Source organism: Thalassophryne amazonica, chromosome 14 (assembly GCF_902500255.1).
Source record: "Thalassophryne amazonica chromosome 14, fThaAma1.1, whole genome shotgun sequence".
Lineage (NCBI taxonomy): Eukaryota > Metazoa > Chordata > Actinopteri > Batrachoidiformes > Batrachoididae > Thalassophryne > Thalassophryne amazonica.
In genome coordinates this window covers 31,141,660-31,167,338 of record NC_047116.1, presented here as the reverse complement: position 1 = coordinate 31,167,338, position 25,679 = coordinate 31,141,660, and the positions used below count along the sequence as shown (strand labels likewise).

Here is a 25,679-nt window from a genome sequence, read left to right as displayed (position 1 = left end):
ATTACTGTACTTAATACTTATTCTTCTCCCACGCCCCACAAGCGTGTATTTGGTGCCTTACTGCACTATTTTCTGCTTCATTAATTCTCATGTATCTGCACTAACTCTCTATTTATTTTATTATTTTTTTATAGTTTTTCTCTTTTCTTAAAAAATGACGTCCTTTATTGAGCTCTTTTACTTACTGTCAGCTGTGCTTCTTTGCACTTTTCTTTTTAAATCTCTTTATCACGTACGGTATTTCTACTGTGCCCCCTCAGGCGCTTATCTTGTGCTTTCTCTGCACGTATTCTCTTGTTAAACTCTTTTTTCTCACTTATTTCACTTCAGTCTCTGTTAAACTCTTTAAATAACCTTGTATTACCTTGTATCTATTTGTCAGTATACTCCCTAAATTAACCCCTACAGCGCATGCTATCAGCCGGCACGTTAGTAACGAATTTCAACACCAATTATTCCCCAAGCATCCAGGTTAGTTCTTCACGCACTCTTTTCCGCACCAGAGTTCATGAACATTCCTGACCTTTCACTCACATAGACATTCTTTTTCCCGGGAACACACACACCTTCTGAGCATTTTATCTACAAGGCCTGATAATTTTCAATCTTATCTTTTTTAGTCTCTTATCAATTTTCTTAGTCCAGGTTCTTTTGGGAAAGAGGCAATTAAAAATATCACCTGTCAACTTGGGCGGAAATCCCGACTCACTCCTCCAGATCGTGCAGAAGTTATAAAGGTTTCTGCTTACCTTTTAGTCGTGATCACTGTTATTTACGGTCTGGAGGGATGAGCTGGACTGCCCCAGGCTGCCGGAATGCCCCTGGACCCTCCTGAAGCTGGCTCGCCAAGTTCTGTCGCGGCTCGTCTTTTTGGTCTTCTCAGGATGTCGTCTTTTAGATAACACAAACTAATTGCAAGTGATATGCTAGAAAGAGGACACAACACTTTAGAATAATTCAGCCTTAAGCAAGATAAAATGCACAGAGTTTTTAAGTTTATTTAAGCCTTCGACACAAAGCTTAGACAAACTGAGTCCTCTAGAGAGACTGAATATGACAACCGCGCTCGTCTATTTATTGGAGACCCGCGGGCATCGCTCCTCCTTCGACTTTTTTATTTATTTCATTCCCAAGACATGGTTTTCTATTGGAAGCGTCCTCTAGTGAACCCTAAGCAGGTGTTAGGCCATTATTTCAATGTGACAAACGCTCCCATTAAAACATGAAGGATTTACAACTGATTTTTTTAAAAGACCTTCAGCCACAGGTGCAGCTGGCCTGAGGCCCCCTCCGCACGTGGCCTCAGCCACACGTGCAGCTGGCCTGAGGCCCCTGCACGCGGCCTGCGGGAAAGCACCTAAAAGGCCTTGGAAAGCCCCTGACAGACTAAATGACTAATAGAGCCCTTTTTTTGGGTTGAACACCTGCTAGTTCAACCAGAGGACATACAGTTCGGATCAGGACACTTGATAGTTCATCACAGTTCAAATATGGACCTAAAAATTCTTCTACATTATATACGAGGTCTATTAGAAAAGTATCCGACCTTATTATTTTTTTCAAAAACCATATGGATTTGAATCACGTGTGATTGCGTCAGACAAGCTTGAACCCTCGTGCGCATGCGTGAGTTTTTCCACACCTGTCGGTTGCGTCATTCGCCTGTGAGCAGGCTTTGAGTGAGGAGTGGTCCAGCCCCCTCATCATTGTTTCATTGCCAAGAAATGGCGGAATGATTTGGGCTTTTTTTCCATCAGAATTTTTTCAGAAACTGTTAGAGACTGGCAGCTGGAAACCATTAGAAAAATTTATCTGGCTTTCGGTGAAAATGTTACGGGCTTGGTAGAGAATAAGGAGTGTTGCTGTCGCTTTAAGGACGGCCCCCAGTGGCTGTGGGGCGCGCCGCGCTCTGAAGCCGCCATCGACAGGCTGAACGACCATTTCATTTCTAAACGGATGGCTGTCTGGATCCGTGACCATCGTGTGCCATTTCTCTGGTTATCACAAGAGCTGGACATCAACCATTTTCTGGCAGATTTCACTTTAAACAAGAGATTTTGTCATGGAAAGCCGAGCGGAGGCTTTGCGCGTCATGATGGATTTGCTACTGGAGCGAGACAAAACCACCTCCGTTTTGGTCTCACAGGACAGCTTTGAGATGGCATTCAGACAGCTGTCGGTGGCTTTTCCTTCGAGTGATTATCCGAGAAATTGTGGATGCGCCTGGACATGCCAGAACATGTTGTGAGGCTTCATCACGGTGTTGCTTTGCGCCATGCGGCACCGCCGCGACGCGTGAAGCCTCCGCTCCTCTTTCCATGACAAAAACTCCTGTAACAGTGGAATGCGCCGTTCATTTCCAAACTGGATGCTGTTTTTTATCCGGGACGTCGTCTGACTAGCACAGGAATTGTGAAAAGACGTGGACATCAGCACTTTTTCGGCACATTGAGACAGACGTGCGGAGGAATTCCGCGAGTAGCGGCGGTGCCGCATGGCACAAAGCAACGCCGTGATGAAGCCTCACGGGACATGTTCTGGCATGTCCAGGCACATCCACAATTTCTCGGATAATCACTCGATAGAAAAACCACCGACAGCTGTCTGAACGCCATCTCAAAGCCGTCCTGTGAGACCAAAATGGAGGTGGTTTTGTCTCGCTCCAGTAGCAAATCCATTGTGATGCGCGAAGCCTCCGCTCGGCTTTCCATGACAAAATCTCTTGTTAAAAGTGAAATCTGACGGAAAATGGTTGATGTCCAGCTCTTGTGATAACCAGAGAAATGGCACACGATGGTCACGGATCCAGACAGCCATCCGTTTAGAAATGAAATGGTCGTTCAGCTTGTCGATGGCGGCTTCAGAGCGCGGCGCGCCCCACAGCCGCTGGGGGCCGTCCTTAAAGCGACAGTAATACTCCTTATTCTCTACCAAGCCCGTAACATTTTCACCGAAAGCCAGATAAATTTTATAATGGTTTCCAGCTGCCAGTCTCTAACAGTTCCTGAAAAAATTCTGATGGAAAAAAGCCCAAATCATTCCGCCATTTCCTGGCAATGAAACAACGACGAGGGGGCTGGACCACTCCTCACTCAAAGCCTGCTCACAGGCGAATGACGCAACCGACAGGTGTGGAAAAACTCACGCATGCGCACGAGGGTTCAAGCTTGTCTGACACAATCACACGTGATTCAAATCCAATATGGTTTTTGAAAAAAATAATAAGGTCGGATACTTTTCTAATAGACCTCGTACATATTTGTTACTATGCTTGTCCAGTCCCAAAACATCCACATATTTTGTGTATCCAGAAGAGTCAACACTATTTGATATTGTAAATACGTATGTGGAGTTTAGTGTTTTATTTTATTTTATTTTTTATTTTAAAGGAAGGTGCTGTGTGCGTGGATATTCCACAGTAACTGTATGTTTCTCTCCAGGTATGTGACTGAGTTCCTGAAGTTCGGCAACTTGTCAGCGCTCCGTACGTTCAGAGTGCTGAGAGTCCTTAAAGCCATTTCAGTTATACCAGGTAGGCAACTGGAATGATCTTCAGCATTCTGCCTTATCCCCCCCCCCACCATCCACAGCGCTTCACTTTTTCCACATTTTGTTATGTTACAGCCTTATTCCACAATGGAGGAAAGTCTTTTCTTCTTCAAAATTCTACACACAAAACCCCATAATGACTATGTGAAAAAAGTTTTTATGAGATTTTTGCAAATTTATAAAAAATAAAAAAAAACCTAACATTTCTCATGTACATAAGTATTGACAGCCTTTGCCATGAAGCTCAAAATTGAGCTCAGCTGTATCCTGTTTCCACTGCTCATCCTTAAGATGTTTCTACAGCTTAATTGGAGTCCACCTGGGGTAAATTCAATTGATTGGACATGGGTCACCTGTCTGTCGGTATCGGCGGTGGCGGCGTGTGTGAACATCTTCATCTTCAAAATTACTGAGCCAGTGAAGCTGAAACTTGGCATAAATGTTCCGTCCTATAGACACAAAAATTTGTTTGAGGTATTCCAACCTGATGTCAAACATGGATGCCATGGTGGCCATATTGAACATGCTACCTCGAGCCATTTGTCAGCAGTTTATAAAGATATTTAGCTTAAATTTGGTACAAGGCTAACTTGTAGGTAGCTCCAAAACACAACAGACAGGTTTTTAAGATTTTTTTAATGTTGACCTTGATGCGACCTTTGGAGCTTGGCCATGCCCACTTTGTAGCTGAAACCATAATGTCTTGTATCATCCAGGTGTGCATCAGTTCCCGTGGTGCTGTTTTTTCCTTTGCACTGATGTTTCTGTGCAGACGGTTCCTTGATTGCTGCTTGCTGCTGTTGATCCAGCTGCGGTCATAAAGACATGCTGTTGTGTAATCTGTGGTGAGGGTGTGTCCCATCATTATCATCACACAAATGCACCGTCCTATTTTGTTTTGTTCCTTTCTTATACCTGATGAGGACACCATGCTGAATTTGAACCAATGTGCGCACAAGCAGCATCTGTTCTGTCAACAAACTGAAAGCAGTTTTGAACAAATGGTTACGGTCTTCTTGTTACAAGTGTGTTATTAGATTGATATCAGATTATTAGACATAACATGACTGGTGTTTACTTTGAGTTTTCATTAATTAATAAGTGATTAATTAATTAATAAGTGATGCTATTATTTGCAGGACTGAAGACCATTGTTGCTGCTTTGTTCCAGTCGGTGAAGAAGCTGTCTGATGTGATGATCCTCACCGTCTTCTGCCTGAGTGTCTTTGCTCTCATAGGGTTGCAACTGTTTATGGGCAATTTACAGCAAAAATGTATGTTCTGGCCCCACAAAAATATCACCTGGGATGATCTTAAAAAGTCATTGAGTCCAGATGGCACATTACCCAATGGGTCTCATATGAATGAAATGCTCCAACCAACCGACACTGTCAACTGGACAGAGTACTCGCTTGACAAGAGTGAGTATTTAAATTTCACAAATTGGCTTTCAGGTTGTCCAAACCTAAGATTAAATGTAAGTTGTATTATAGAAATTAATTGTTCCTCATCATTTTGTTCTATTGGGTACTCAGAAAAGAAAACAGATCAAAGCTCAAGTTTCACAGATGTCTTTGGCAAACAGCAGCTGATATTTCACATCTTTTTAAGAAAATACACCATGGGGTTGTAAAATTGATTATGCAACAGATAAAAGTTGCACTATGCATGGTTTCTGCTTGGATAACTATAACTCCTTCATCATTGCTATGTGTGTCTTGGTGGCTTCCCTTGTTAGTCTCCTTTTTGGAGTGTCACTCAGTTTTTGTAAATTGCCTACTCCAGACAGATTTGCCATACATTATCATAGTGTTTACATTTAATCATTGATGTAAATGAAGTCCAAGACATAATCAGTGCCTTGGAAATGTCCATGTATCCATCCCTTGACTTGTCTAAAGAAGACTGGCTGTAAAAGTGATGAGTTGTCTGAATTAATCCTTATATATAGTGTGTCCCATTAGTAATAGACTCTGAAGCTGGAAGGACTGTGTATAAAAGAGAGGAAATGTGACCCAACCATTATATTTTGTCAGTAGGGTTTTACATGATCCAGTGGCTTATTGCGTTCCCATTTATTCTTTATTTTTCCTCACTTCAAAGGATTCAAGGATTCAAAAGAATTTTATTGTCATATGCACGAAGGAACATGTTCCCTGCACAATGAAATGTGTCTACTGCATTTAACCCATCCTAATTGCCAGTTAGGAGCAGAGGTCACCTTTAGGCGCCCGGGGACCAGCTCCAGATGTATATCCCTGCCTTATGGTCAACAGCAGGGCTGAGCAAACCATGACCGGCCTCATGACGACAGACGACACACATAACACACAACACACATAAAAAGCACACACAAGGTAAAACTTGGCTTTTTGTAAGAGATGCACAGTAAATTCCTTTACTATAGCATCTCATTCCCATTGCCTGAATTTTCCGCTCAAATTCTACTATGAGGGTTTATGATTGATAGGCATGCAGAAATATGGATTTGACAAGGGATCACAAATTCAAATTCAACATGATTAGACAGTTCATTAAGTAGATCCTATAATCCAAAACAATGTCACCAGTGCTTCAGAATTTTTATGGTTGTTAGAAAGCATAATATTTTACTTCTGTCTCCAACAGAAAATCACTATTACCTGCCAAACAAAAAGGACCCACTACTTTGTGGGTTAGGCACAGGGGCTGGGTAAGTTTTATTGTAACGTACTGGGAATCCAAATATAGATTAGAGTTGTTTTTCCATGTGGGGAAAGGAGAACACAGTGATCCGTGTGAACATCCACATTAATTCTCTGTGTAGGCAGTGTCCGGAGGGGTACGTGTGTCAGAGTGGGAAGGAACCCAGACTATGGCTACACCAGCTTTGACACCTTTGGTTGGGCCTTTCTTGCTCTGTTCAGACTGATGACTCAGGATTACTGGGAAAACCTTTACCAGCAGGTACGTATAGCAAGCAGGAAGAAAAGCTGAAAAACTGTTAAAACGGTAAGCAGTATTCAGCGTACACTGTTTGGTGCTAAATACGTTTTGCTGGGGAGATTTCATCATAGCGGCACTGTTACTGTGTACTTATTGGTTTGTCAGTGGTCCTGTGAGAACGCCGTGCAGAAAAATGTAATATTTATCCTCTGTTTGCAGAACCAGCCACTGCTTGTTCTGTTAGCTAGGTTTGTGTCAGAGACAATGCGGTCTCATATTACAGTATTTATGAAAGAGAAGGCTTCATGCACTCTGTTCAAACAAATCCTGAAATGAAGGGTTTCATCTTTGTCCCTTTGGGAAAATGCTTTTGTCCTAAGATGACAAAGATGAGCAGCATCATAAGTTAAGCAAAGACTCCAGACTAGGCTTAGGTGTGAATGAAATCATGGTCTTTATTCCAGGCTCTGGTACGGTACACATGTGATCAGTCAGCGAGGCAGAGGTACAAGCAGGGTCAGCCAGATACGTACTCATGGACAAGCAGGGTTCTGTGGCACGAGCAAACATGGATATCTGTGGAGAGGTAAGAGGCATAGTCAAGGAGAACAGAACAGAAATCGGAACATGGCTTGGCAAACTCAGGACTGTGATTAAAGGCTGGAAAGTGTACAAAGACAACAACCTAGCAGTGAGCTGTGAGACTGTGAGGGCTTAAATAACAGGTGGTGTAAACGAGGTGCATGTTCAGACTGATTAGGTAACAAGGTGCATGTGTGGAGCGAAGATTCTAGAAAGGGGGCGTGGCTAGTGGACCAAGATAGTGTACTGTGCAAGATAGTTAAGGGAGGACTGCTGAAAGAGACAAAGCTGTGTGAGCAGGTGCGAGAGCGTGAGTGAATCGAAACACAAAGCAGACAGAAACAAGGTGAGAAACAAAGACATGAGGCAGGTGCAGTGATGTGAGAACATAATCAGATGGACATGAAGTACGAGAACATGATGGCAGGTGTGGGTGAGGCGTGGAAACAGACAAATGGCTATGGGGGAAAAACTGAGAACCGAGCTACAACTGAAACCGAGGGCAGAATAAAATACAACTGTGAACAGGAACTTGAACAGAGCATGAGTCATGAGAACTAAAAGAAAACCAAGAGATAATAATAAGTACAAAAGACAAAACTACATAAGAACTGATCAGAGAAATGATAGGAACGTAAACACAGAGACAAAACTAAACTGGAACTGACTAATGACATAAGAATACACTAAAGATAACCAAGCAAAGACTAGATAATAAACAGAAAGCAAAAGCAGAAAATGACACAAATGAAAACAGCAAAAGTAAACAGATGATAACTAAAAGATCCATAATGTGAATATAAACCGGCTGGAGAAAACTAGAACGGAACTGAGCATATACCCAAAGAATAAAAGTAACAAGAAACACAATGACAAAGCAAAATAGAACAGAGAATAACCACATCATGAAAATAACAATTAATAAAACAAAGCTGGGGCAGATGGAGATGAACTAAAGAAAGAGGCAAAATAAGATTTAAAGCCTAGAACAGGGCCATGACATTTAAAGCCATGACAGTGTTATGTTCTGTTTGTTTCTGCTCTGGCGCTTTCTGTGCAAATGAAGTTCCTAACGGATGAATAAAGTTGATTTGATGGAGTACAGGGGCACCATCAGGGATTTTGGGCCCCGTGAAAAGAAATCTTACTTGGCCACCCCTATATTATTTTGTCAGGATTATAATTGTATTATGTATGTAATTGTATTGTATATGTCAATCATGGGCCCCTAGAATCCTTCTCCTTCTTCTCCCCTTTTTGGCACCCCTGGGTATGACTCCTATCAGGTTCAAGCCAACCATACACTGCATAATGACACAATGCGGTACTGCCACATCACTAACACATTAATGTTATGCCCAACCCCACAATAGTCAAGAATTGTTTCGAGGTGGCATTCCCTGAAGGTGGAGCAATAGTTTTTGAGTTATGTGCACACAGCAACCCAATCTCACGCGATCCTAATAACCCCTTCAAATGTAATCCTTCTCATTTCTTGATCCAGAGTTCTGTGCATATCTATTTCTTTCTTTCTGTCTCTAGACCTTTATAGTATTAAACAAAGGCAAGTATATCTTCCGCTTCAACGCTGCTTCCGCCTTGTATCTCCTAAGCCCCTTCAACCTCATTCGAAGAATATCAATTTGGATTTTGGTACACTCATATCCTTTCATCAAGGCATTAATCTGATTAGCAGGAATAATGTCTGTGTAGAGCTTCAGCTGCGGTCATTAGCGTGCGCCAGTCTCTGGCTGTGGACAAATGCAAAATGTGATGAATTGCTTATGTTACCACCTCAATATGTGTAGCCAGTGCAAATGTGTTTTGTGATTGTGTGAAGTATCATCAATCATGCATGAAAGATATATATTCCACTCTGAGCTCCATAGCTTCCTTGACAACTGCTCGCAAGTTGTTCAGCAGGGTGATCATGTGCACGATCATAGCTAACTGTGTATTCATGACAATGAATCGACCAGAAGAGTGGACAAAGAATGTGGAGTAAGTTTTCCATGAAATACTGAACAAAATATGTTGCGCAAAGTGAAGACGCTGTATAAGTAACAAGCTTTTTTTTGTTTGTATTCAACAGGTACACATTCACTGCAATATATACATTTGAGTCCCTCATTAAAATATTAGCTCGAGGGTTCTGTATAGGGAAGTTCACATTTCTAAGAGATCCCTGGAACTGGCTGGATTTCAGTGTCATTGTCATGGCGTGAGTACTGTCCACCCTCACACTCAACTCAGAAATCACTTGTGCAAGTTTTGCATCGTTGCCTAAAAGATTATGGGGAGCTGTGCACATTTCCATCTGGTGAAAAAGTTAGGGCATGCAGCTTCATGATGAAGTGGCATAGAGGAGGGTTATTTTTTGAAGAAAACTTGAATTTACTACAATTTTCCAGATGGCACATCAGAGATGCAAGCCTAGATTTGATGTTTTGTTGAAATAAAATTATTTTCTGCTCCACTCCACTATGAAACGATGAGTACTTATGCAAAATGCAAAACTTGCACTTGGGGGAGGTGATGGTCTAGTGGTTAAGTGTTGGGTTTGAGATCACAGTATCCTTGGTTCAAGTCCCAGCTTGACCAGCAAATCACTAAGGACCCTTGGGCAAAGTCCTTAATCCCCTAGTTGCTCTTGGTGTGTAGTGCGCACCTTGTATGGCAACACCCTAACACGGGGTCAATGTGAGGCATTATTTGTAAAGCGCTTTGAGCGTCTGATGCAGATAGAAAAGCGCTATATAAATGCAGTCCATTTACCATTTTATTTTGACCTTATTGAAATCAATTATGAAGAAATGCAAACAGTATGGCACTCTATGGTACATCTGTGTGAGGGTAACAGTTCTCAAAAACTGAGTGACTGCACAAGAATGAGACAAGTGACGAAAGCCACCAAGACACCCAAACAACTCTGAAGAAGTTATAAACTTCTGTGGCTGTGACTGGAGAAATTGTGCAAGGTGTAAAATGGACGAAAAGGTCAAATCAAATCAATTTTATTTATATAGCGCCAAATCACAACAAACAGTTGCCCCAAGGCGCTTTATATTGTAAGGCAAGGCCATACAATAATTACGGAAAAACCCCAACGGTCAAAATGACCCCCTGTGAGCAAGCACAGCAACAGTGGGAAGGAACTCTAGCTACTCTCAGTACTCTAGCTGCAGCATTTTGAATTAACGGAAGACTTTTCAGGGAACTTTTAGGACAACCTGATAATAATGAATTACAATAGTCCAGCCTAGAGGAAATAAATGCATGAATTAGTTTTTCAGCATCACTCTGAGACAAGACCTTTCTAATTTTAGAGATATTGCGCAAATGCAAAAAAGCAGTCCTACATATTTGTTTAATATGCGCATTGAATGACATATCCTGATCAAAAATGACTCCAAGATTTCTCACAGTATTACTAGAGGTCAGGGTAATGCCATCCAGAGTAAGGATCTGGTTAGACACCATGTTTCTAAGATTTGTGGGGCCAAGTACAATAACTTCAGTTTTATCTGAGTTTAAAAGCAGTAAATTAGAGGTCATCCATGTCTTTATGTCTGTAAGACAATCCTGCAGTTTAGCTAATTGGTGTGTGTCCTCTGGCTTCATGGATAGATAAAGCTGGGTATCATCGCGTAACAATGAAAATTTAAGCAATGCCGTCTAATAATACTGCCTAAGGGAAACATGTATAAAGTGAATAAAATTGGTCCTAGCACAGAACCTTGTGGAACTCCATAATTAACCTTAGTCTGTGAAGAAGATTCCCCATTTACATGAACAAATTGTAATCTATTAGATAAATATGATTCAAACCACCGCAGCGCAGTGCCTTTAATACCTATGGCATGCTCTAATCTCTGTAATAAAATTTTATGGTCAACAGTATCAAAAGCAGCACTGAGGTCTAACAGAACAAGCACAGAGATGAGTCCACTGTCTGAGGCCATAAGAAGATCATTTGTAACCTTCACTAATGCTGTTTCTGTACTATGATGAATTCTAAAACCTGACTGAAACTCTTCAAATAGACCATTCCTCTGCAGATGATCAGTTAGCTGTTTTACAACTACCCTTTCAAGAATTTTTGAGAGAAAAGGAAGGTTGGAGATTGGCCTATAATTAGCTAAGATAGCTGGGTCAAGTGATGGCTTTTTAAGTAATGGTTTAATTACTGCCACCTTAAAAGCCTGTGGTACATAGCCAACTAATAAAGATAGATTGATCATATTTATGATCGAAGCATTAATTAATGGTAGGGCTTCCTTGAGCAGCCTGGTAGGAATGGGGTCTAATAGACATGTTGATGGTTTGGAAGAAGTAACTAATGAAAATAACTCAGACAGAACAATTGGAGAGAAAGAGTCTAACCAAATACCGAAATCACTGAAAGCAGCCAAAGATAACGATACGTCTTTGGGATGGTTATGAGTAATTTTTTCTCTAATAGTTAAAATTTTATTAGCAAAGAAAGTCATGAAGTCATTACTAGTTAAAGTTAAAGGAATACTCGGTTCATTAGAGCTCTGACTCTTTGTCAGCCTTGCTACAGTGCTGAAAAGAAACCTGGGGTTGTTCTTATTTTCTTCAATTAGTGATGAGTAGTAAGATGTCCTAGCTTTACGGAGGGCTTTTTTTTATAGCGCAACAGACTCTTTTTCCAGGCTAAGTGAAGATCTTCTAAATTAGTGAGACGCCATTTCCTCTCCAACTTACGGGTTATCTGCTTTAAGCTGCTTTAAGTTTGTGAGTTATACCACGGAGTCAGGCACTTCTGATTTAAGGCTCTCTTTTTCAGAGGAGCTACAGCATCCAAAGTTGTCTTCAGTGAGGATGTAAAACTACTGACGAGATACTCTATCTCAGTGATTTTCAACCTTTTTTGAGCCGCGGCACCCTTTTTATATTTACAAAATCCTGCGGCACACCACCAACCAAAATAATAATAATGCTATTACCTCTGGTTTTGCGCAAAACCCAATTATCGCAATAGAAAATCGATACAGAAACACCGCATTTCGAAAATCCTCAAGCATTTTGCGCTCTGATCTCAAGTAGGGCTGTCACGATTAGGAATTTCTGGAGACGATTAATTGTCAGACAAATAATTGCGATTGACGAATATATTGTCTTTTTTTTGTCTTTTTTTCCCCCTTCTTTATATTCTACTATTGTAGTATAATTACACAACTCTGGAAGACCGTTTGGCTTCTGTGAGTGGAGAAACTGGGAATGGTGCAACATTTTTATTTTTATCTTCATTTTACATACAGTCCCAACTTTTCTGATTTGTGGTTGTTTCTTTTGCATTTCTGAAATTGTTTCTCCTCATCAGTCACGTTTTGTGCTTAAACATGCATTAAGCTCAAGATTGAACAAATAAATACCTTTGAAAAATAACAGCTGTTAAAGTTCAGAGTTCTCACCTGCTTTTTGTGATCTCTGCGTCTGAACATTGTTTTCTTGTGTGGCTCAGTTCATTCATATATTCTCATTTTTAAATATGTTTTTAAAGATATTTGACCGTTTATTTCATCTCATGATCTCATAAATTCAGCATACGACGCACACATGGTGTGAACAGGACGGTAACGGCAGAATCACGCCTTTAGAGAAAGTTCAGAGAGAAGTAAAGGCAGCTTCACGTTTCCGTTTTGTTAACGTTCACTCGGGTTAAATCCTCTCTCTGCCGCGCTCGCTGTGCACTGAACGTGTCGCGCCTGCATTCAGGAATCTCCCTCACCCACCCCCTCCCTCGCAGTCTGCAGCCTGTTAACTCTGGCGCGCACACACACAGGCACAGACACACACACCAACAGCTCCGCATTTTAGACGGCTTTTGAAGAAGATGGCACTGTTTTAATCGGCCGTCAGCCTCCTTGTTATTGTCCCGCCTTAAGACGAGAGCGAGGCTGCAGCATGTTTGACGTCAGATTCTGAGTCGTTTTACGCTTTGTGGATAAAATAAATAATTCACGGTAATCGGGAATATGAAAAATAATCGCGAATATGAAAAATACCCACGGCCCCTGACGATCGATCACGGCACCCTAGGGTGCCGCGGCACCCCGGTTGAGAATCACTGCTCTATCTCACTTACAGAGTTTAGGTAGCTACTCTGCCCTGTGTTGGTATATGGCATTAGAGAACATAAAGAAGGAATCACATCACTAAACCTAGTTACATCGCTTTCTGAAACACTTCTAGTGTAATGAAACTTATTCCCCACTGCTGGGTAGTCCATCAGAGTAAATGTAAATGTTATTAAGAAATGATCAGACAGAAGGGAGTTTTCAGGGAATACTGTTAAGTCTTCTATTTCCATACCATAAGTCAGAACAAGATCTAAGATATGATTAAAGTGGTGGGGGACTCATTTACATTTTGAGCAAGGCCAATTGAGTCTAATAATAGATTAAATGCAGTGTTGAGGCTGTCATTCTCAGCATCTGTGTGGATGTTAAAATCTCCCACTATAATTATCTTATCTGAGCCAAGCACTAAGTCAGACAAAAGGTCTGAAAATTCACAGAGAAACTCACAGTAACGACCAGGTGGACGATAGATAATACAAATAAAACTGGTTTTTGGGACTTCCAGTTTGGATGGACAAGACTAAGAGTCAAGCTTTCAAATGAATTAAAGCTCTGTCTGGGTTTTTGATTAATTAATAAGCTGGAATGGAAGATTGCTGCTAATCCTCTGCCTTGGCCCGTGCTACGAGCGTTCTGGCAGTTAGTGTGACTCGGGGGTGTTGACTCATTTAACTCACTAACATATTCATCCTGCTGTAACCAGGTTTCTGTAAGGCAGAATAAATCAATATGTTGATCAATTATTATATCATTTACTAACAGGGACTTAGAAGAGAGAGATCTAATGTTTAATAGACCACATTTACTGTTTTAGTCTGTGGTGCAGTTGAAGGTGCTATATTATTTTTTCTTTTTGAATTTTTATGCTTAAATAGATTTTTACTGGTTATTGGTGGTCTGGAGCAGGCACCGTCTCTACGGGGATGGGGTAATGAGGGGATGGCAGGGGGGGGGGAGGTGCAGAGAGGTGTGTAAGACTACAACTCTGCTTCCTGGTCCCAAACCTGGATAGTCACGGTTTGGAGGATTTAATAAAATTGGCCAGATTTCTAGAAATGAGAGCTGCTCCATCCAAAGTGGGATGGATGCCGTCTCTCCTAACAAGACCAGGTTTTCCCCAGAAGCTTTGACAATTATCTATGAAGCCCACCTCATTTTTTGGACACCACTCAGACAGCCAGCAATTCAAGGAGAACATGTGGCTAAACATGTCACTCCCGGTCCGATTGGGGAGGGGCCCAGAGAAAACTACAGAGTCCGACATTGTTTTTGCAAAGTTACACAACGGTTGAATGTTAATTTTAGTGACCTCCGATTGGCGTAACCGGGTGTCATTACTGCCGACGTGAATTACAATCTTACCAAATTTACGCTTAGCCTTAGCCAGCAGTTTCAAATTTCCTTCAATGTCGCCTGCTCTGGCCCCCGGAAGACAATTGACTATGGTTGCTGGTGTCGCTAACTTCACATTTCTCAAAACAGAGTCGCCAATAACCAGAGTTTGTTCCTCAGCGGGTGTGTCGCTGAGGGGGAAAAACGGTTAGAAATGTGAACGGATTGGCGGTGTACACGGGGCTTCTGTTTAGGGCTACGCTTCCTCCTCACAGTCACCCAGTCGGCCTGCTTTCCCGGCTGCTCGGGATCTGCCAGAGGGGAACTAACGGCGGCTAAGCTACCTTGGTCCGCACCGACTACAGGGGCCTGGCTAGCTGTAGAATTTTCCACGGTGCGGAGCCGAGTCTCCAATTCGCCCAGCCTGGCCTCCAAAGCTACGAATAAGCTACACTTATTACAAGTACCATTACTGCTAAAGGAGGCCGAGGAATAACTAAACATTTCACACCCAGAGCAGAAAAGTGCAGGAGAGACAGGAGAAGCCGCCATGCTAAACCGGCTAAGAGCTAGTAGCTGCGCTAAGCTAGCGGATTCCTAAAAACACACGACGTGAATAATGTGTAAATAATTTAGAGGTGATTCAGCAGAGGAGTGTAGTTAAGGCACGTGAAGATTACACTGTGAAACAAATCGTTATCTAGTTATCTAGATCAATCTAACTGCGCAGATTAAACAGCTAACAGATACAGCAAAACACCGCTGTGCTCCGGAACAGGAAGTGATACAATACCGCAGTGAGAGCCAACCACCAGTAGAGGCAAGCCTAGGTAAATGGACTTGTATGGCATGCATCGGTGCTGCCATACAAGACACTCAGTACACACTGGGAGCAACAGGGGATTAAAGACCTTGCACAAGGGCCCTTAGTGATTTTACAGTCAGGCTGGGATTTTAACCTAGGATGTTCTGGTCTCAAGCTCAACGCCTTAACCACTAGACCATCACCAACCACAACGTCCAAGACATAATCAGTGTTTGGGAAATGTTTGGGTCCATCCCCTCATTTGTCTGACCGAAACTGAATGTTAAAGTGATGGTTTACATGTGTTATAATAAAGGGGAAATTACTTATTCACACCATCATTTTAGTTTTTATGTTTTTATTTATTTAAAGTCATGATGTAGAGATTAATTTTCACTGTGAGTTTAAAGGACAGAATTTTCGAAATTTTTTATAAAAAACCCCGAATTTCTTTTTTTTATGTTATAAAAACTTTCAATCATTTAAAAGCTCAAGGGGGCACTAACTTTTTCACAGCACTGTAGCTCACCGTAGTGATACAGTCTAAACTTATTGTCGCGGCTCGTCCTATTTTGGTCTTCTCAGGATGTCGTCTTTTAGATAACACAAACTAATTGCAAGTGATATGCTAGAAAGAGGACACAACACTTAGAATAATTCAGCCTTAAGCAAGATAAAATGCACAGAGTTTTTAAGTTTATTTAAGCCTTCGACACAAAGCTTAGACAAACTGAGTCCTCTAGAGAGACTGAATATGACAACCGCGCTCGTCTATTTATTGGAGACCCGCGGGCATCGCTACCTCCTTCGACTTTTTTATTTATTTCATTCCAAGACATGGTTTTTCTATTGGAAGCGTCCTCTAGTGACCCTAAGCAGTGTTAGGCCATTATTTCAATGTGACAACGCTCCCATTAAAACATGAAAGGATTTACAACTGATTTTTTAAAAGACCTCAGCCACAGGTGCAGCTGGCCTGAGGCCCCCTCCGCACGTGGCCTCAGCCACCTGCAGCTGCCTGAGGCCCCCTGCACCGGCCTGCGGGAAAGCACCCTAAAAGGCCTTGGAAGCCCCTGACAGACTAAATGACTAATAGAGCACCCTTTATTTGGGTGAATACACCTGCGAGTTCAACCAGAGGACATACAGTTCGGAATCAGGGACACTTGATAGTTCATCAGCAGTTCAAATATGGACCTTAAAATTCTTCTACAGTCCTCCTCTGGGACTCGAAAGAGTCCCATTACATCAACTATACTCTTGGTTGGTTACTGACAAGACATCCTCATTTGTGCATGCAATATAAAAGAAAAACACAGCACTCGACTTACTGATAACTCTGGTGCGAGATATGAATATCAGTGATCCTTCACACGGTAAATATATTGCAGTGCAGGTGAACCTACATACTAAGGCACAAGGTGAGCAATTAGCTGGATTATATCAACACAAGGTGAGATTCAAACAGTGAGTTTGGTGTAATTCAAGGCACTTAAAATGGCCACATAAAACAAGTTACATCAACCTCTTAATCATGGCAAAGTAAAGGCTTCACATTGACATCAGTGCAACCAATCATCTTCTGGCATCTATTGACTCACTCAACCAGAGGCTCCAACCCATTATACTTGGTTCTACATATTATTTTGTTAAGAGTCACACATGTATTACTTAAATGCATCAAATAACGCCTATGTTACCACTATTTAGTCAACCAATCAAGAAACTATTCTAAGGTTAGCGCAGCTATGTCTAGTTAAATTGATAAACACAATAAATGGTTTCCCTTCATGTCCGTCCTTAAGTCATTGCCTTAGTCAAATCTATATGGTTTTCATTATAGGCCATTTCTCACATTCTCCACTTTGTTTTTCTTCTTTTTCAGCTGTTTTCTAATGCCCTTTTTGGCCAGACGCCAAATTTAGGCGATGCATGTCTCTTGAGGTATGCTATAAGTTAAGAAAAGGGGTCCCTATGGTGCCTCTTTACTACTAATCTACAAACACGCCGTGTAAGGGTCCCCTTTTTATAACTTGCAATGTGATATCTATGTGTATGGCATTTAGCTTTACTGTGTTACGCAGATGATGGTAAGGACCAGACATTTACCCACCTTTCGTTACTACATATATCCTCTTTGTTTTATTTACACTCAGATTTCTGAAACCAGTCTGCAATTCAAACTCAAGAACCAAGATCATAGTCCGTGTTCAGTGCCATTACGTCAGTCCGCGCTCCTCAGCATTTACTCAGCATCTGAAGTTTTGAGAGAAGTTGGGGAACATGGGAGGTTGGCCTTTCAGGGGTAGTGGGGGAAGATCAGAATTCTGGCTTTCAGACAGTCCGTGCAGTTCCCTGATGGACCTTTCCAGCTCCTTGTGCTGCTTGCCAGGTTGTACAGGGCCCCCAGAGAATTCTTGCCCAATTCAGTGTGGTGGTGGCCAGCCCTAGCTGTTCCCTTTCCATATGCTCCATCATGCAGGCTAGCATGTCCATACTAGACTGAAGACCACACAGTTGAGTATGGAGGCCCTCCTGAGCACAAGAGATGTTGGCATTGTCACAGTGTATCCTGAACAGGTATGCAGCTGTCTGACTTAGTTGTGGCATGATTTCCTCAAATAGCTCATGGGGAATGTGATTTGTGAGGGGCAGGAGCTGCTCCAAGGTTTTTGGAACAGACTCTTGTGGAAGACGAAGCTCTCGAACCAAGATTGCCATGTCCTGTGGGGTGACCATGACCAGATTAAGGTTGTGCAGTCCAGGGGACAGGAAGTACAAGGGGGAAGGCATTTCGTGTGTGGGGGGAGTATTGTTGATGTCGCACAGGCAAGTGGGTGGGACACTCTGGGCATTTAGCAGCCTGTACAAAGCTCCCCTCTGTCCTGGTGGTGAGTTCGGCTAAGGTCTACCCCTGCTGATCCTCCTCCAGAGGTACTGGACTGATCAGAATATCTCTCCTGCCTTGGGGGTGGAAAGCTGGGGACAGGTCCTAGCAGTGAATTGGGTCTAGGATGCACTCGGGCAGTTGCTGCATATGGCCGACCTTGGCTGCCTCCCCTGGAGGGTATCGTTGCCACTGGCACATGTGACTGTCTCCATGGCATCTGCGGAAGGGGTGTGTTCCTGAGTCCAAAGGGTCCTTCAGGTGATGGTGGAGTCCTCGGGCCGACTCTTGCTGCAGGCAGATTCTGTGAAGCCGTCATCGCCAGGTGCTGGAACGATGGATCCTTCTGTTGCCAACTGGTTTAGCTGCTGGATGGAAGGCGGCTGTGGCGACCAATCATGTCTCGACCATCCCTCCTGCATATCCTCTTCTCCAAACAGTTCTGAGAGTCCAATCAGACTTGATAGAGGCAGATCAGGCATAGGTCCCTGATCAGGGGAGTCTGGTCTCTCAGCCATACTCCTGTGTCCTAGTAATATACATATACGTTCATTATTACAGCTCCATGTCATTCTTTCAGATATTGTCTATCCTATCCCTCATTTTTGTGGTGCATGTGTGTGAATGTAAATGTGCGTGCATGTCTTCTTCCTCGTCTACAATATCACCAAGCACGGTCCATCCCAGTCCTCCCTATCTGGGGTATACGCCACAATATTAGGGAGCTGGGGGCTGTCGGGGAGGATAATTGGTATTTCGTCCATTTCCATATATTCTGGTTCTCTGTCTGTTTTGTTTGTGCTTTCTTCCAGGGCTCGGATGGCTAACAGTGGGAGCTGTCCTACTGTGGATGAAATCAATTTATTGACCAGAAATTTTATCAAGGGAATACCACAACATATTACCAGCAAGACCGCCACCCCTGTTAGTGCCAAGATTACACCTATCTGGTATAACCAGTCTTTCCAGATATCCACCCTCTCCTTAGAGTCCCAAACAGTGAAAACAGTGGGCCAATATTCATTCCATTCCCTACAATGTATCCAGAATCGTCAGTTTCATTTCTCCCCTCCTATGGAGTTACTTAACAGTTCCTGTTGCATCTCTTCAAGTGTGATTAAGAGCTCTGTCAAATTTCCGTCTTCCCCTGTACGCATGGGAATAGCTGTGCAACATTCGGTGGCTTTGATCATAATACAAACTCCTTGTTCATCAGCCATCATCATCTCGATAGCTAATCTATTTTGCATTGTCATTAGCGAGGTGGCGTGCAGTTGTTCGGTTAAGGCTCCTACTGCTGCCAATGTCCAGTTCAGGTATCTTTGCTGATTATACCACAAGTAATTAATCCACTGCACCTCCTGGAACCTAGAACGGATTTTTGGAGTAACCCCGAACAGAGCCAATGCCCATCCCCATTTATCCGCATCTTCATCTGCTTTAACTCTGCTACTGTCTATGGCTTCTAACTGTCGGGGTATCCCTTCTGGTATCCCGTTTCTTACTGTGATGTTGTAGTCTGTTTTAAACGTCATTATTCCTCTTTTCTTACGAAGTTTCTGTGGCATGGGTTGTATTGAATTCGGCATTTCAATTACTGTTATTGCTCCTGTGAGCATCACAGGAGCACAAAGGCCTTTCCAATTCGGGGACAAGCGATGACAGGAGTTTCCTTTTTTGTCCGCATATCCAAAGATGTCAGCTAAGGGTACCGTTCCCTTAGCTAAATTTGGAGTAGATACCCATGAAGCATGGGTGAGATTCAGTCCCATTACAGACCCCCTGTGGCCGGTACTATTTGTTCACACTGTATGCCTGCTGCTGGCAGGGTGTGACAGACGGTAATGTTCCATGCTGTTTTGGCCGGTTTGTATTCTTGCTGCTTTTGCATCACTGTATGTGGTGTTTTGGCTGGGTCGTCCCTACCTGCCAATCGCTTATGTATTGTGCTACTAAGCCTTTAGCTATACAGAATGGTGTATCATCCCTTTCTCTATTTTAATCATAGGTGGAACGGTTCCTTCTGTACTTAGGGGCACTGGACAAAGTTTACTGTCGGCAGCATATTTTTTCATCACCTACTGCCATTTTCATAACACATTGTGTATAGCATTCTGCTTGGTCTGAGTTATGTTGGGGACTCCTATAACAGTTGTTGATATCAGGTAGGGTTTAGCCTGAGGTATCACACCTTTCCGGTGACAGGCTATGCAAGGCTTTTCACTGATCTGCCTAGCCGAAAATTTCAACCATGGTAAAATAAATTGGTCTTCAACCCTTGTGTGCGGGCTAGGTCTGTACTGGGATCCCATCTCCCTAAGTGACTGCTTGTTCTAGGCTTCTAATTGTCCTCTTTTTCCTTGGTTTGATTTTACCATTTTGTGGCTTCATGTACTGTAACAGTTACGTCTTGCTTGGTTTCCCTGCATCTCTTTTATCACAAATTACCTCTATGTTGAGTGTTCCCTCCTTCACATTTGATGCTAATGGCTTCGCCTAATATGTAATCCCCCAGCTTTCCTGTATTCCTATGTTCTTGTAGGCTTTTGATTTAATGTATACCAAATTATATGTTTTTCCTGTGTTTAGAATGCCTTGTTTAGCTGCTATTGCGGCCATGGCCACGGCACAGTCCGTTGTATGTTTTGGATGTCTATTTTCTCCCATACTGACCACCAGTAGTATTGTCAATCCCTTGAATAATTCCTAATCATTGCTCTGATGACTGTTGAGATGTGCTACTAGATGTGCTACTAAGTGAGCGTCACTAGATGAGCTGTCACTAGGGATGTGTGGTGTATCGTGCTTTGTCTGGGTTGTACTTCCTGCGGTTCTTCTGTCGGTAAATCTACTGAGTTGCTGTCCGAGTCTGATGTCTCCTGTGGCCTGTCTATCTGTCGGTCTGTATTTCTGTCTGTCTGTTGGCCTACGTCTCCAGTTGTCTCTGAGTCTGCATCTGAGTCTGTCGCTGCTCTATCTGGCAGGGATCCACTACTCTCTGAAGCTGTGCGTCGTCTTTGTTCAATCAGTCTCTGTGGCGCCTTTGGCGGTGTTCGCCTGGCTGCAGGGAGGCGTGGCCTTCCCTCGGTGCTTTTCTGGCTGCAGGGAGGCGTGGCGTCCTCGGTGCTGCTGTAGGGTCTCTGGCTTCTCCTGCTTCCCCCTTGGCCCGGCGGCTCTGCCAAGACGAGCTTGCCGAGGCCGCAGGGGCGCTGGGCCACCAACCCTACAGCAGTGGTTTAAATGAAACCAAGTGCCCTTACCTGTCTACTTTGACTGCTGTACGTGAGGCAAGAATAACTTTAAAGGACCTTCTCGGCGGGGCCTGCCCCACTTCTTTTTGAACACCTTGACGTAAACCAGATCACCAGCTGGATGCTCTGATTTTCGAGTGGAATCTCTGCTTCTCTGTCTTCTGTAGCACCTTTGACCTGCAAAAAGATAGTTTTGTGTATTGGGTAACTGTCTCAGATAATTATGCCATTCGTCTTGTAGCTGCTCCAGCGATGGTCCTTCGTAGGGTCCTCTCAGGTATGGAATAGGCATCGGCCGACCTGTAAGAGCTTCAAATGGTGTCAAATGGGTTAGTCGGTTAGTTGTGAGCGCATTGACAATAAAGCAAGCGGCAACGCATCCAGCCAGGTTAGTTTGCATTGCTGTCTGCTATGATTTTGCTAGTTTGTTCTTTAAAATGCCATTAGCCCGTTCCACCGCCCCATTTGATGGGGGTGATAAACACACCCAACTTCTGTTTGATACCCAATTGTTTGAATGTTTCTTGTGTAACCTTGGCTACAAAAGCCCTACCGTTGTCAGATGAGATAGTATCTGGAATGCCAAATCTTGGAAAGACATCTCGGCACAAGAATTTGGCTACGATTTATGGTCTTGATTTGCAGAGGCTACTGCCTCAATCCATCGGCTGAATCTGCATATACTACCAACATATCTCATTCGTTTAACTCGATTTTTCAGCTCCATGTCTATGAAATCCATCATAAGATGTCTGAATGGCCCATCAGGGACCGGAATGGGCTAAAGGGGCTGGAATGATTTCGGACATTGTACTGTGCACATCCTCACACTCATTCAACAAACGGTCCACTGTAGCTGCCATATGGTGACCACCAGACAGCTTTAGTGTTGTTATATTTGGACTCGCGAACAATGATCGGGTCCGTGGGCCCAAATGATTGCATGTCGTAATAAATTGGTGGGTAACACAAAATGTCCATGACTACTGCGCCAACAGCTTGTCCGCTGGCCCCTGACTGCGTGTCTCAATAGCGCCTCGTTTAACCCACATTCGTTTTTCTTCTCCACTGGCCCTACTTTGAGCCACTATCAGTGCGTCAAGTGAAACCAGTGGGGCACAATCTTGGATGGTTAGCAGGGAAACATATTTTCTCCTTGTGCTCCTTTGCGAGCTGCGTCATCTGCTAGGTTGTTACCTTGAGCTATGATGTTATTATTCTTATTGATGACCTGCACATTTAATGATGGCTACCTCAGACGGTAATTGGAGAGCTTGTAACAGTTGGGAAATCGCTTCTCCATGAGTGACAGGGGTGCCATCTGCTCTCAGGAATCCCTTTGTTTCCAAATGTTTGCATGTACATGACATACGCCATAAAGCGTAGGCTGAGTCTGTGTAGATATTAACACGTTGATCTTTAGCTATCTGGCAAGCCATAGTTAGGCTTTGATTTCTGCCAGTTGGGCTGAACAAGGCTGATCAATTCCTTGGGACTCCAGTAATTCAAAGGTCTCGCCCATCCGTGTTTAGTTTAACAATCCCCATACCCGCATGCAATCCCGCGGCATCCCGAAAGCATGAGCCATCCACGAACAGGGTTAGATCTGCATCTATGGCGTGATTATACAAATGTTCTCTGGCTCTCAAAAATTTCTCTGTCTCTGCCACACAGTTATGTGGAGTACCATCTAAGGTGTGGTCAATTGGTGGCGGGATTCACCGTGTGACAACGTTGTATGTTATTTCTGGAGCGACAACACAACTTCATATCCAGTGCGTCTAGCTTGTGTTAGACCAAAACGTTGACTGGTTAGCAGGGCATGTAACTGATGCGACATGTACAACGTTACTGCATGTCCCATGATTATGGATGATGCTTTTTGAAATGCAAAGGCAGCTGCTGCTAGACCCTGATAGCATGGTGGCAATCCTGTTTCAATGTTGTCAAGCTTTGTACTATAATAGGCCAATGGTTTGTTTTCCTTCATGTGTTTCCTGCATTAGTACAGCACAAGCATAACCAGCTTTTTCAGTAACATACAAATGGAAAGGTTTCCCATAATCTGGGTACCTAACGCGGGAGCAGATTGCATGTCTGTTTTTAGGGCCTCAAAAGCTCCCGTTGCCGATCTGTCCAGACGAGGAGAGCTGCATTGCTTGTTTGCCCCACTGCTCTAATCATGGCACGCAAAGGTTGCAGTTTTTATAGCATAATCACAAATCCACGGCGACTGTACCCTGCCATCCCAAGGAATGAAAGCATCTGTCCCACTGTTTGGGGTTTGGGAGCCTTGATTATAGCCTCCACTTGGCTTGGGGCTATACATCGCGTGGTCCCACACAACTGTCTTCCCAAGTATTCTACTTGTTGTTTGCAGAACTGCAATTTGTCCTTACTTACTTTATGACCTCCATCTGCCAATGCATGCAATACAATTAATGAATCTTTTTCACACTGTTCTTGAGTCTCTGATGCAATAAGGAGATCATCCATATATTGCACCAATGTACTGGGTATGTCAAGGTGTTGTAAATCTTCAGCCAGGACTTTGTTAAAGATGGCTGGGGACAGGTTCAGTCCCTGAGGTAGCCGTGTATACGTTAGCTGTTGTCCCAGAAATGTGAATGCAAACAAATGTGTGAGTCTGGGTGCACAGGCACACTGAAATAGGCTGAACACAGATCTATTACTGTGTACCATTTTGCTCCAGCAGGGATGCTTGATAGTATAGTATGCGGATCAGGTACTATAGGTGCATCCATTTCTATTATTGCATTGATAGGACGCAGATCATGTACCAGCCGATACTCTTTGGTATTGTTTTTAGGGATAGGATAGATAGGAGTATTGCATGGGCTTGCAGTTTTTATTAAAACTCCAGCTGCCATTAGTCCCTTAATTACTGGTTTTATGCCTTCAATAGCCTGAGGTTTTAATGGATACTGCCTTTGGTGAGGCAGTTTTGCTCCCGGTTTTACTTTTATTTTTACTGGTAAGGCTGTTTTTTACTAGTCCTACATCCGTTTTGCTTTTGGACCACACCACTGGTGGTATTTGCTCTAACAATCTCTCTTGTTGGGCCGATAACACCATCTGTCCCTCTGGTCTAGGATTGAGCTCCACTTTTTGAGCTATAGCCTCATCATTTACTTTTAAATTAATTCGTATAAACTGCTGGTCTTTTGACAGATGTACTTGTGGACTTTCCATGTTTTGCCATTCTTCAACTTCTGAGGCTGTCTTTACCATTGGACCTAGGTCATGGGATTCGTACTTTTCTGAGACTAAAAGGGTCACATGAGGTGTGGCATTCGGCACTTGATACCATTGTTGTTCAGCTGAAGTTAGCTTGACAGAAGCTGCGGCCCCTTGGGGGCCTAAATAAATTTCTGTGGTGGTTATGTGAAACAGCCGTTGATTCATCAATGCATCCCAGCAGCATGCATAGTCAGTTTGTTCTTGTTTGGCGTCGAACATCAGGGTGACATGTAAAGGTAAACTAGGTGTACATACTGCTTCATAGTGTTGTTCTGCCCAGGGCTTCCATTTTTCCCATTCCAGTTGAAGATTTTAATTTTCTGGTTGTAACTTCAGCCAGTATACCATGGGTTGCACAGGTCGGACCTTGTTTTCCATGTCCATAAGCACCATAATGTTGGCGAGTGCTTCGTCAGAAAAGTGTATTTGCAGTCCTTGATGGGTACACACTATCTGGGTTTGTAGCTTACATAAAATGTCTCTTCCCAGCAAATTCACAGGTGTATTTTGTGAGTATAACAGGGGTGCTTCAATTGTTTTTCCTGCAATCGTTACAGGAAGTGGGCGTGTAAAAGGTATTATTTGAGTTTTCCCAGAGAAGCCGATGGTCTTAATTACAGACCCAGAGAGGGGGAGATGAGCGCCCATTTTCCCTATGCAAGAGTATGTTGCCCCTGTATCCACCATGAAAGGGAAATCTCTGTTTTGTATATTAACAGTGACGGTTGGCTCTTCCTTAGGTATCATTGAAATAGCCAATGCCACCGTTTCCCCCTCTGTCTTCTCTAGGCCTCCCTATTGCCAATAGGCAGAGGGTCCAACCCAAGGTCGGGCCGGACAATTTCTCATTCGATGTCCAGGTTGTCCACAGCTCCAACACTCATTAGAGGGTTGATCCCCTATTGGGGGTGTTGGTCCCATAGGCGGTCCCGCTTGACTGTTCCTGGGAGCTGAGTTCTGGAATCTGCTTCCAAATGAAG

General features: G+C 43.2%; 1 protein-coding gene across 1 annotated transcript in view; it reads left to right on the top strand.

Moving 5' to 3' along the window:
• Positions 1-25,679, top strand: part of scn1laa (sodium channel, voltage-gated, type I-like, alpha) — a 133,090-nt gene that overhangs the window by 45,559 nt on the left and 61,852 nt on the right. The window contains exons 6-8 of the mRNA XM_034185940.1: positions 3,441-3,532; positions 4,689-4,970; positions 6,178-6,241. Coding sequence (XP_034041831.1) covers positions 3,441-3,532; positions 4,689-4,970; positions 6,178-6,241 — 438 coding nt within the window. The remainder of the gene's footprint in view (positions 1-3,440; positions 3,533-4,688; positions 4,971-6,177; positions 6,242-25,679) is intronic.